General features: G+C 39.3%; 1 protein-coding gene across 2 annotated transcripts in view; it reads right to left on the reverse strand.

The window, feature by feature from the left end:
* Window positions 1-1,686: 1,686 nt before the first annotated feature.
* Window positions 1,687-12,761, reverse strand: part of COX18 (cytochrome c oxidase assembly factor COX18) — a 13,267-nt gene continuing 2,192 nt past the window's right edge. Inside the window, exons 3-6 of one of the 2 annotated variants that reach the window (XM_017864065.1) lie at window positions 10,128-10,291; window positions 9,667-9,788; window positions 6,711-6,818; window positions 1,687-3,911 (exon numbers count right to left, since the gene is read on the reverse strand). In XM_017864065.1, coding sequence (XP_017719554.1) covers window positions 3,738-3,911; window positions 6,711-6,818; window positions 9,667-9,788; window positions 10,128-10,291 — 568 coding nt within the window. In that variant the 3' untranslated portion in view covers window positions 1,687-3,737. Of the gene's footprint in view, window positions 3,912-6,710; window positions 6,819-9,666; window positions 9,792-10,127; window positions 10,292-12,761 lie in introns of both variants that reach the window. The other variant, XM_017864064.1, reaches the window with a different exon arrangement.

The following is a 12,761-nucleotide window of genomic DNA, read 5'->3' on the forward strand; positions in this document are numbered from 1 at the left end:
CTTTACTAAAAAAAATCTGCCTGAAGAAAAACATCAAGAGTATTTACCATCCTGAAGTCAGGTAACTTCAGGTAACTGATTCACTTCAGTTCATAATATACCAGTTTTCTTTATACATGGGTTTATCCCAAGATCCCAGCTACCCCCACTTGTCAGAAATCATTTTAGGATCTTGGAGGAAGGGCCCTGTATTCTCAAACTTCCTGTATATGTTTGAAAAGAAATTTCAAGTTTGAAAGTTTGACAGTGGGAGAGCAACAAGAAACTAAGCACAATATACATTTGAAAAAAGATACAAATACACATTTTGAAATCAAGGGGATTCACAGTAAACAAGGTAAATTATGCAAATGAAAGAAGATTCATTTATTTGAAAAGGGAGTATCTGGAGATAGGAAAAACCAAAGGTGTTTTTTCCTTTCTTTTTTGTAGAGACGAGGTCTCTACAAAAGACCTGTTGCCCATGCTGACCTGGAACTCCTGGCCATAAGGATCTGCCCTATCCTGAAGCTTTCTACGGGTCCCCAGCCACCAGTCATCACATGAGTATACCAAACACACTTAAAACTCTGCAAATTCCGCTGGATGTCAGGGATTGGGGATAAAGACCAAATACATATTTCATAATATCATAGCACCTTATTGTTTGCGTCTCAGCAAAAGTCACAAACAGTGGGAAAAGGAGACTGATTTCCCTTATGCCATTACAAGAAAAATATCTGAGTGAGTACACAGTAGCACACAGAGTAAAGGCAAAGTTATTCCAGGGGTAATTTGTAACTGCCAAAATTTTCCTCAAATTCTTTCCTCTTATGATGCAAGCTGCACACACATTTCTGCCTCTGCATCCTTGATTTTACATGTTGCAAATATAGTCAATTTGCATTATTTGTGGTACTTATGTTCCAGAAAGTTCACAAACACTGAATTAGTGAATACCAAACCACTGCTCCTAGAAAACATACAGGGTTAGGTTTCTGCAAGCTTTTTGTCAACAGATCAATACAACATATTGTTGATTCAGTAACACTGAACTCTCTGCCAATAGCATTACAACTCATGCACGAATGAAGCTTATCTAATACACTTATTTTCTCCTTAAGTCACATCACAGTCTTCTGGAGCTTAGGAACATTAGACAGCACTCCAGCAGGACATTTGGAGGCCATTTTAAACAGTGAAATCACCAATAAAAAGAACAGAAATTAGCAAGATAAGGGACTAAGTAGACTCAAAAATGATACGTTTACAGTGTAAGAGCTGAAACTAGAAGGCAGAGTACCATTTGTTTGACTTCTGTTGGGAGGTGACTCATATTTTTCGCCTACAAATGGCCTCAAAAGCATTTGTGCAAATACTGGTTCTAGGGTTATGGATAGATTTGAGCAAGTAGGCAAATTTACAAATATAAAATCCACAAATAATGAGGATGTTTCAATTCCTTCCATGTGGTTGGGAAGCACAATTGCCCCAATAGGACAGTCAGAAACCAGGACTAGGAACTTATATGAAAAAAGAAACTAGTCTTAATTGCCACCATCTATGTCTAAAATAAATTATCGGGGAACATGACAGTAACATGACAAGCAGAATTCTTATCTCTGTGCGCTGTACATTTTTTGTATTAAAAAACAACTTCATTAAGTAGGTGAACTACAATTTAAAAGACATCAAAGAAATGACTAATGAATTTCACTTTGGTTTTTATTTTATTGTAAAACATTGAGATGGAATGATAGGGTTTCTCAGAATCAGGTCCAGATTTTAACTAAATGAAAATTTATGATTTATAGTCTTCTCAAATACCTGTCATACTTGATATCTCAACCAGAGCTAATCTTACCTCTTTACAAATTAAGCAAGTAACTGGATCCACAATTTATAATACCTGTCAATTTTTCCTGTATTAAACCTCTATCATAGTTTAAGCCTATTAGGGTACTTAATCCTTACAAATAAACAGGTTTAAAATCACCTCAATAGGCAACTGCCCTTCTGGTTTTCTTCTTTGACTAAACAAACTGAATGCTTAAGATTTTCCACTTTGGGTGCTAGCAGTACATGGTGCTACACTCTGTATTCCAGACTTCTTAAATTACAGAAAAAGGAATGTACACTTTTTGTATTCTTTCTGAGCAGGGCTGGAGGCAACATCATCTACCATGCTAGGTACTTGTATGCATGGACTACTCCACTGCATATATTTCCAGTCGCTGCCCCCTTTTCTTTTTCAAGCATGCATTAACTCAGGATCAATGTGTGTTCCATTAGAATAACATTTATTCACTAGGAGTTGCCAGAAAACCTTCCTGGTATCAATGAAGTCCCCGTATTTTGAGTCCTAAGATTTTTCTGAAGAGAAAACCATATATATATAGCCTTTTTTCAGATGCTCAAAGAGGTCTAAAATCCTCTTCACCTCCAAAATAGTAAGAAACATCTCAGCCGGGCACAGTGGCTCATGCCTGTAATCCCAGGACTTTGGGAGGCCGAAGTGGGCAGATCACTTGAGGGCAGGAGTTCAAGACCATCCTGGTCAACATGGTGAAACCCCATCTCTACTAAAAATACAAAACTTAGCTGGGCATGGTGGTGCATGCCTGTAGTCCCAGCTACTCAGGAGGCTGAGGTAGGAGGATTGCTTGAACACGGGAGGCAGAGGTTGTAGTGAGCTGAGATCATGCCACTGCACTCCAGCCTGGGTGACAAACAGAGATTCTGTCTCATTAAAAAAATTAAAAAAAAAAAAAAAAATGCTGGGTGAGGTGGCTCACGCCTGTAATCCCAGCACTTTGGGAGGCCAGGGCGGGTGGATCACTTGAGGTCAGGAGTTCCAGACCAGCCTGCCCAACATGGTGAAACCCTATCTCTACTAAAAACACAAAAATTAGCTGGGCATGGTGGTGTGTACCTGCAATCCCAGCTACTTGGAGGCTGAGGCAGGAAAACCGCTGGAACCCGGAGGGTAGAGGCTGCAGTTAGCTGAAATTATGCCACTGCACTTCAGCCTGGGCAACACAGTGAGACTCAATCTCAAAAAAAAAAAAAAAAACATGAATCATCTCACTGATCTTATTTTACAAAACAGTAATATGCAGTATTGCTTAGTTTAATTTGACATCATTCAGTAGCTAACCCTATTCTCCGAAGTTCTGGTAGCTCTAACAAACTGTAACTTTATAAACAGAGACAGGTACTTCGGTTCTATTCTAATACTTTCACAATTAAACATACTGCATTTATAATATTTAAAAGATTTAAATTACTGTCAAATATATCTGGATTGCATCTTTTTTTTTTTTTTTTCTCTTTGACAGAGTTTTGCTCTTGTTGTCCAGGCTGGAGTGCAATGGAACGATCTCAGCTCACTGCAACCTCTGTCTCCCAGGTTCAAGTGATTCTCCTGCCTCAGCCTCCCAAGTAGCTGGGATTACAGGCGCCTGCCACTATGCCCAGCTAATTTTTTTGTATTTTTAGTAGAGACGGGGTTTCACCATGTTGGCCAGGCTGGTCTCGAACTTCTGACCTCAGGTGATCCGCCCACCTCGGCCTCCCAAAGTGCTGGGATTACAGGCATGAGCCACCGTTCCTGGTCTGGATTCCATCTTAATGTACAATATTTCATGAAGTTCATGATTTTAAGAAAAAGGAAATCAAATAACATCTGAATTTCTAAGTCTAAATACATTAAGGTGATAGTGACTCTTGCAACTGTTTTTAAATTATTGGAAAATATGTCATTTTCTTGAAATGAACTTGGTATTAAAGGCAGCAAATATGTCTTTATAAGGAGTCTCTGAATCTGACTTGGTCGATGGTATTCGGCAAAGTTGGCGAAATCCAGGAGAACGCAGCAGCAAGTTCTGTGAAAGACCCATGAAGCTGGAGCATAACCAGTAGAGAACAATTGACTATAAAGAGAAGACATAAATGTTAGCATCTGTAATTCTACCAGGACATCACAGTCCAGACACAGGCAGGCAATAAAAAAGAAAATGACAATCTTTGTAAACAGAAGTATGCCAAGACTTAGCAAGACTTGCAGCAGCTACTAGATTCCTGAGATGGATTAAATAGACAGGTAAAAAAGGTCACGCACAGACAGAAAAGCAAAAATAAAGGGAAAAGAGAAGTATGGAGGGTAGAAAGTAAAAAGAAGCTTAGGCAGAGGCTCAAGAGAGATCTCATCTCCCTTATTCGACAATGGAGCATACTTTTTCCCCACGAAAAGTCCTGTCCGGCTGCTTACATACTGAAGGTGGAATACTGGAAGCGTGGCATTTAAGATGGCAAACTTAGCCTCCCTAGACCTCATTTTCCTCATATAGTCATCTATCTTCCACATGTTTCCCAATAGCCAGTTTCTCAGTGTAGTAAGGAATGCATTTTCTTTGCCTTCTTCTGAGACAAACAGCCTCAGCCTTATCTCCAAATTTCTTTTGTATTACCATCTTGAGCAGCGGTCCCCAACATTTTTGGCACTAGGGACCATCTCATCTATAAGGCATTAGGGACTGTCCTCATCTATAAAGTGGGGGCAGTAACTGCATCTACCTCAGAGGATTGCTGTGAGGAATAAATGAGACAATTCATGTAGAGTGGTATGCAAGTATGTGGTCCACATTTAGCATTTACATGTGTTATTTGTTCCAAAGTCAGTCTTTAGGGGCAGAAAGCAGCACGTCCTCAGAGGTAGATTAGCACAGTAGTTAAGAGGAGGAGCCAAACTGCTTAGATGTGTGTTAAGACTCTATCACTTATAGCTAAGTGACTTTGGATGAGTTACTTAACTTCTCTGTGCCTCAGTTTCCTCATCACCAAAGTGAAGATTATAATAGTACCTTTATCGTTGCGCTGTATAGTACCCCAATTATATGGGATAAATAGTACCCCAATTATATGGGGTAAAATATGTAAACCATTTAAAACAGTGCTCAGCACAAAGTCAATGTTAAATAAATATTGTCTATCATCATCATTTGACTTACCCACCAACAGAAAAAGAACCTGAGCCTAACTACAGCAGACTATAAGCTGACAGCTAAGTATCAATCTCCCCTCTTCCCTAGTAACAAAATCCTAATTTTTATTTCAGTAGGCTGTCATCTAAAAAAAAAAAAAAAAAAAAAAAAAAAACAGACTATTTCCTTGCCTCTTCTGCAGTGAGGGATGGCCATAAAACTAAGATGCTAACACAACTGTTTGGTGGAACATCTGGCAAATCTCCTTAAAAGGTGCTGACTACACTTGAGGCACCCTTTACTATTCCTGCATGATAACAAGTTCTAACAGCCATGACCGTAGTGTAGACTTGAAATCACAGGCTGTGGACAGCAAAGCAGAAAGAGAGCAGCAGTCTGGGTCTCTCATCTTCATGGACTTGTCCCATCACCCCTAAGCTGCTTAATCAGATTTCCTATAATTGACAGGATAAATTTTGGGTATTTAAAGCATTGTGTTTTAGATCTCTTGTTACTCATTTTGAACTCAATCCCTCCCTAAAACTTAACTGCTTGTATTTTATTTTATCTGGGGGGTTCTTCAGTATACAGCTGGTATGATTTCTCTGTGGAAATGTAGTGAATCTGTGCTGTTCTACTTTTACAGGGTATTTTACGACATTACTACTACTATGTAAAAAGTTCTATAATAGGCACTCATTTCATTAATTCTCACAGGCATTATGATATCTATTTTAGAGATGAACAAACTTATTCTGCATACGATTAATGACAGTATCATGTTCAGTAACAGCCTAAAATATACATTTTGATGCCAAAAACATATTGCTTTAGAGTCCTATAAAAAATACTGTGGGCCAGCTGTGGTGGCTCACACCTGTAATCCCAGCACTTTGGGAGGCCGAGGCAGGTGGATCACCTGAGGTCAGGAGTTCGAGACCAGCCTGGCCAATGTGGCGAAACCCTGCCTCTACTAAAAATACAAAAATTAGCCAGGTATGGTGGCGTGTGCCTGTAATCCCAGGTACTAGGGAGGCTGAGGCAGGAGAACCACTTGAACCTGGGAGGAGGAGGTTGCAGTGAGCTGAGATTGTGCCATTGCACTCCAGCCTGGGCAACAGAGCAAGTCTCCATCTCAAAAAAAAAAAAAACAAACTATGAAGTAGTTTTATATATGCTACACCCTAACTATTAACAACAACTGAATTCGACTTTATGTGTTGGCTCTGAGTAAACATGGAGATATACCCAACACCGCTTTTGCCTCCTTAGAAACTTCTAAAGTATTTGTGGGAAACGTGCAAAAGACTGAACTAACTGCAAACATAACCACCTCTTTTTCTATTTCTGTAAAGTTTAATTAGGTATATACAGGGACAAGTTTACCTATTTCACAGAGTTGTTATGAGATTAAATAATACCATACAGGAACCCAAATGGTCTTAGCATTTTGTTTTGTTTCTTTTTTAAGTGCTAAATTCTTTGCTCCAGTTTACATAGGTAGAACTAATTCAACATATCAAGTAATCAAAAGGAAGAAATACTATATTCATGGTATTACGCAAAACACGTTGCAAGATTTAAAAAAAGGCAAGAAATAGAGACAGATTAGTTACCACAGAAATACTGATTTGGTAAGGGATCAAGTAGTCAGAGGAAGTTCAACAGAAGAGGCAGGGTCCTAGCCAGTCTAAGCTAAAGTCAGAGAGGGTTTAGCACATGCTACACACAATGTTGGTGCTTACTCACTGAGGGTACCGTTGCAGCAACTGGAATCATCAACACCGACATTGCACGGACAAAGTATGTAACATATGTCTGCAAACGAGATATTCCAATTTTTTGTAGAGCAGAAATCTGAAGGGGTAGAACATATACATGCATAATGATTATTAAAATGCATATTAAATCAGATAAGCTTTAAAATATAAACTGATTTTTCACTGGCCTCCATCTACACTTTAATAAAAGTAATATATATACACAAAAAACACTGATTAATCTATATGGCTGATCATCTTTTTATTTTTTGAGACTGGGTCTTGCTGTCAAACTGAGACCAGTTTGAGGCTGGTCTAAAACTCCTGGGCTCAAGTGATCCTCCCGTCTCCTCCTCCCAAGTAGCTGGGATAATAGACATGCACCAATCACTGCACTCAGCTTGATCATCCAACTTTTAAAAATCTTAATAACTGGCCTAGGTGGAAGGATCACTCTAGTCCAGAAGTTTGAGACTACAGTGAGCTATGATTATGCCACTGCACTCCAGCCTGGGCAATAGAGCAAGATCCTGTCTCTTAAAAACAACGGAAACAACAAATCACTTACTAATTATGTCAAATTCTTAAATGGAGGTTTTTTGACACTTTGTGCCAAAAAACAAGGGCAATGATTTAAATGGTAGCTATTGTCATAGCATTCTTCAAGCTCCACTTAACAATGATTTATATGGTAGCTACTACTGTCACAGGATTCTTCAGGCTCCACTTAAGAATTCTGCATAAGGCTGGGGGCCTGTAATCTCAGCACTGTGGGAGGCCTAGGCAGGCTGATTGTTTGAGCTCAGAAGTTTGAGACCAGCCTAGGCAACTAGGCAACATTGTGAAACCGTCTCTACAAAATATACAAAAATTAGCTGGGTGTGGTGGCATCCCTGTAGTCCCAGCTATTTGGGAGGGAGACTGAGGTGGGAGGATCACTTGAGACTGGAAGGCACAGTGAGCTGAGATCATGCCGTTGTACTCCAGTCTGGGAGACAGAGTAAGACTGTCTCCAAATAAAAAAAAAAAAGGAGGAAAAAAAAAATTCTGCATAATTATGACTCTAGAGCCAAACTATGTAGTTTTACATTTTTATGCCTCACTTTCTCTGCATTAAAAAAGAATAATATTTACCTCACAGGGTTATTCTAAGAAGGAAATGAGTTGACTTATGTAAATTGCTTATAACAATGCCTATGGTCAGGCACAGTGGCTCACATCTGTAATCCCAGCACTTTGGGAGGCTGAGGCAGGCGGATCACTTGAGGTCAGGAGTTCCAGACCAGCCTGGCCAACATGGTAAAACCCAGTCTCTACCAAAAATACAAAAAATTAGTTGGGTGTGATGGCGGGCACCTGTAATCCCAGCTACTTGGGAGGCTGAGGTAAGAGAACCGCTTGAACCTAGGAGGTGGAGGTTGCAGTGAGTGGAGATCACACCAGTGTACTCCAGCCTAGGAAACAGAATGAGACTCTGTCTCAAGAAAAAACAAACAAACAAACAAACAAACAAAATGCCTTGCACATAGTGTATGTTAAGTAAGAATAAGCTTTTAATAAGCTTTTATTTTTCTTTTAGAGACGAGGTCTCTCTCTCTGTCGCCCAGGCTGGAGTACAGGGGTAGGATCACAACTCAATGCAGCCTCCATCTCCTGGGCTCAAGCAATCCTACTGACTCAGCTTCGAGTAGCTGGAACTAGAGGCACATGCCACCATGCCCCACTATGAAAACACTTTCATTAGTCTTTAGAAGACATAGAGGAAAAAACTAGGGGATTGACATTGATTCACTGTAACCTTGTACTTATCACTTCCTTCTTTCTACCAAATATTCACTGAATACCAACCACAGGGGACGGTGCTAGTGCTCTTAGGGAAACATATTTGGACTACCGGTAGAGTCTTTCCTCAAGCAACTTTCACTCAAGACCTTATATTATATCATCTTCACTTTCCTCATCTGAAAGAATAAGGAGTGTATTAGATTTCACAAACAGGGATCAGAGGTCATGAGGTCTGGGAGATCTCTACTGAGGTAAATCATTTTTAAGATTTCTTCCAGTTCAGTCTGTTCTACTCAGAGTCTGAGAATAATTTATGAAATTATATTCATGCTTTCCCTAAACTGCCGAGTAAAGCAGCCTGTGATAAGGGTTAAGACATGACTGAGAGAGATGGGCACAGTGGCTCACGCCTGTAATCCCAGCACTTTGGGAGGCCGAGGTGGGTGGATCACCTGAGGTTAGGAGGTCGAGACCAGCCTGGCCAACATGGTGAAACCCTGTCTCTACTAAAAATACAAAAAATTAGCTGGGTATGGTGGCATGCACCTGTAATCCCAGCTACTCAAGAGGCAGAGGTTGCAGTGAGCCAAGACCGTGCCATTACACTCCAGTCTGGGCAACAAGAGCGAAACTCCATCTGAAATGAAAAAAAAAAAAAAAAAAGACATGACTGAGAGATCACATTTTCTATGTGTATGTTTTTCCCATTTCATCTTATAAAGACATTCAATGACTTATTTAAGGTCATAAAGCAAGAAAATAGCAGTCAGGGCCAGACTGTGTTCCTCGCCTACAAATTTACATATTAAATAACACACACCGAACACCACTCTATTGTAAGAATACAACCAGATTGACTAGGCATCTTCATTACTGTTTTTACCAAAAGCAAATCACAAAATTCTATGTACCAGAATCATATAATTTTGAGGCGGAAAGAGATTTGGAAGTGTACTAATACAGTGCTTTTACTTTAATTTCGAGAGTTCTGAGGCCCACAGAGGTCTAGGCCAATGCCTGACGTGGAACCAGGAACAAAGGGATCTCACTTCTAACTCAGAGCTACCTTCACCAACTCAAACAAAAATAGATTTGAAGTCAGAACAGCAGCAACAAAAATCCCAATAAATGGCAAACAAATTTCATTTAAAACTACTGACCTCCACTATTAACAAATTGATGACGCCAACAGAGATAGGCAGAATCCAAGTGGAGTCCGGTGCAGTGAGGTCAGGAAACCACAGAATACCACCAGTAGCTAACTGTTCCCGAACAGAAAAACCTGCTAAAATAGTTTTATAAATAAAACAATAGAAGTCCTAAAACAGCAGAGAAAAATATGTAAGACATAAATAAGTAGTCTGACAATTCCAATAGTGTCCCTCACAGGAAAGATCTGCACTAGATTTATTCCAGTTTTTCACTCACAATATATCTATTTTTTTTCTCAATACAAAATGTTGTCCTCAACACAATCTGTTTACACTTAAGACTTTAAATTCTATGCTCTTATAAGGAAGATATTGAACATATCCTAATTATGAAAAGTATGCTTTTTTTTTTTTTAGTACAAAGACAATGTTAGAAAACTTCTTTGGGAGAAGATTTATACAATAATTACCTTCTGAATGTGCTGCCCCTGTGCTTAAATTCCGGAGAGCAAAAGACATGAAGATCCACATTGGAAGCTGAATCCAAACCAACACAGTGGCTTTGAAAGGGTGGCAGTTATCTCGCACATACAGTTCTGAAATTAGCCTCTTCATATTCTTTAGATAAGTGAGCCTAGATTGAGGTTAGTGGAAAAAAAAGGGAAAGAGAAAATGTCATCTAAGAATCATGCTTTATTTCCATAGCACAAATAGCGCCTGCTGTAGTTATTAGCTAAAGGATTTGTATAAGGGTTTCAGCTGTCACAGGCATGTTAAGGGGTTCCTTAAACAACAGGCAAATAAAGCCTTTTATCAAAACTTCTACAATATGGTACATAAGTTACATAACAATCTGAAATTGTCAGACTACAGGCTTTGTCTCTGGTGGTCTTTGGCTGATTAGGCTTTTAAAGTAAATTTCACTACTGACATGGTATAACTACAATTAATATTGGAAATACGGAAGCTAAAAGCAAACTTCAATCAAATCTCTCCACTCCAGCCAAACTTAATCACTTCATCTCTGAATATACCTTTTGGAGCTATGTGGTTTTATACTGTGTATGCTCTTGGCCTGTCAAAATAGTCTCCATTTTTCAATCAACTATCTCACAAAGATATTTTTAACCTGTTTCTCTGTTAACCATATTAGTTACTACTGTTTTTTTCCTGAAATTTTACTTTTAGAATAGTCTTCCTTCGGGTCCAAGAGAATAGGAGTTAAAAAACAAAACTAAAGTATTCTTCAGGGGAAAGTCTTCTATTTTATTCATCTTTAAACCTCCTGTATCATACATTTTGTACAGAGGAGGCATTCAATAGTTTTTCTGAATTTAGTCAAATTATAGTGTATAATAAGACAGTCCACAAAGACATTCTACGTCCTTCATAATTTCACATCTGCCTATTCTTCCAATTTTATCTTGTTACTCCTCTAGACACCTGCATATTCTGGTCCCTGAATGACTTTAGTTCATCCAACAAATCAGACTTCCGCATAGGCATGCCTTTGGAAGTACTGTATTATATCATCTGTGTGGAAAGCCCACTTTCCTGGCTGTCCATCTGACACACTGTCTTTCACCCTTGAAGACTCAATACTATTGAATGCAGGAAGCTGGCCAACCCTGTGGCTTGCACTTGTAATCCCAACTACTTGGGAGGCTGAAGTGGGAGGACTGCTTGAGGCCAGGAGTTTGAGACCGGCGTGAGCAAAACAAGGAGACTGTCTTGTTGTCTTGTTCAAAAAAGAAAAGAAAAGAAAAGAAAAGAAAAGAAAAGAAAAGAAAAGAAAAGAAAAGAAAAGAAAATGCCAGAAGCCCTCAGATGTCTCCTCCTAGAAAGAAATATCCCTAAGGATGTATCTGGACAACCATCCTGCCAGTATGGCTTAAGCAAAATGCCACAAGTCTTATCTAGGCTGCGTTCATAACCCAGGCAAGCAGCTATTAATTTGGTTTTTTTGGCCTATGGCTGAAGCTTTCGACTTCTTTGATCAGCAAAATTTCAAAACTATAGGTCTGTCAACTTTTAATTTTTACCAAATAAAGACATTAAACTATCACCATGATTTTTTAAAAATGTCAGGTCTTTTAAACATTAAATAAAGGACACAATCTCATATTAAAGATAGTTGGGAAATTTACACCTATATAAAATATATGGTTAATAATATATACATAACACAGATTGACACCACAAAGCCCTTTTTCATTGCTGTAAAAAGGAGAATAACTTGTCATAGTCTAATAAGGATCAGAGTTTGGGAAACTGATTAAGGAGTTGATTGAAGCAGGAAGGCTTGTAAGTTCCCAGTGAATGAATGCAGACATCCTTGGGCACAACCTAGCACCCTTAGATTGGGACTTTCCAAGAACCCAGGCAGACAAATGCACAGAATAACCACAAAGGACGGACAGCAGCTTAGCTATCGAAGTGTTTCTACTGTGGCACTTATGTTTTCTACCTCCTCTTTCCTGTGGGCTATTACCTGCTATATCTTTGCAAACAGTCAAGATTGTAAATAACCTGTGTCATCTGTTGACAAATATCACAAAAAAATGGCAAAGTACCTTCATCCTGAGAAGCCTGCCCTGACTTTCCTTGATCATCTAGCTCCTTGTACATAATCTTTATAGAGTAGTTAAGTTCACTGACATTATTATTTGATTACAGGTCTGTCTTTTTTAATAGGCTGGAATCCCTAAAGAATAGGAACATGCTCTTATCTTTGTCCATCTATTTCTTTGCTTTCAGTCCAGCATATGAAACTATCATGCCATATTAATAACTTATGAAAATATAAAAGAGTAGGCCAGGTACGGTGGCTCACACCTGTAATCCCAGCACTTTGGGAGGCTGAAGAGGGTGGATTACCTGAGGTCGGGAGTTCGACACCAGCCTGACCAACATGCAGAAACCCCGTCTCTGCTAAAAATACAAAATTAGTCGGGTGTGGTGGTGCATGCCTGTTAATCCCAGCTACTCGGGAGGCTGAGGGAGGAGAATCGCTTGAACCCGGGAGGCAGAGGTTGTGATGAGCCAAGATCGCACCATTGCACTCCAGCCTGGGTAACAAGAGCGAAACTCTGTCTCAAAAAAAA

The sequence above is a fragment of the Rhinopithecus bieti genome, unplaced genomic scaffold (genome assembly GCF_001698545.2).
Source record: "Rhinopithecus bieti isolate Rb0 unplaced genomic scaffold, ASM169854v2 scaffold_68671, whole genome shotgun sequence".
Classification (NCBI taxonomy): domain Eukaryota; kingdom Metazoa; phylum Chordata; class Mammalia; order Primates; family Cercopithecidae; genus Rhinopithecus; species Rhinopithecus bieti.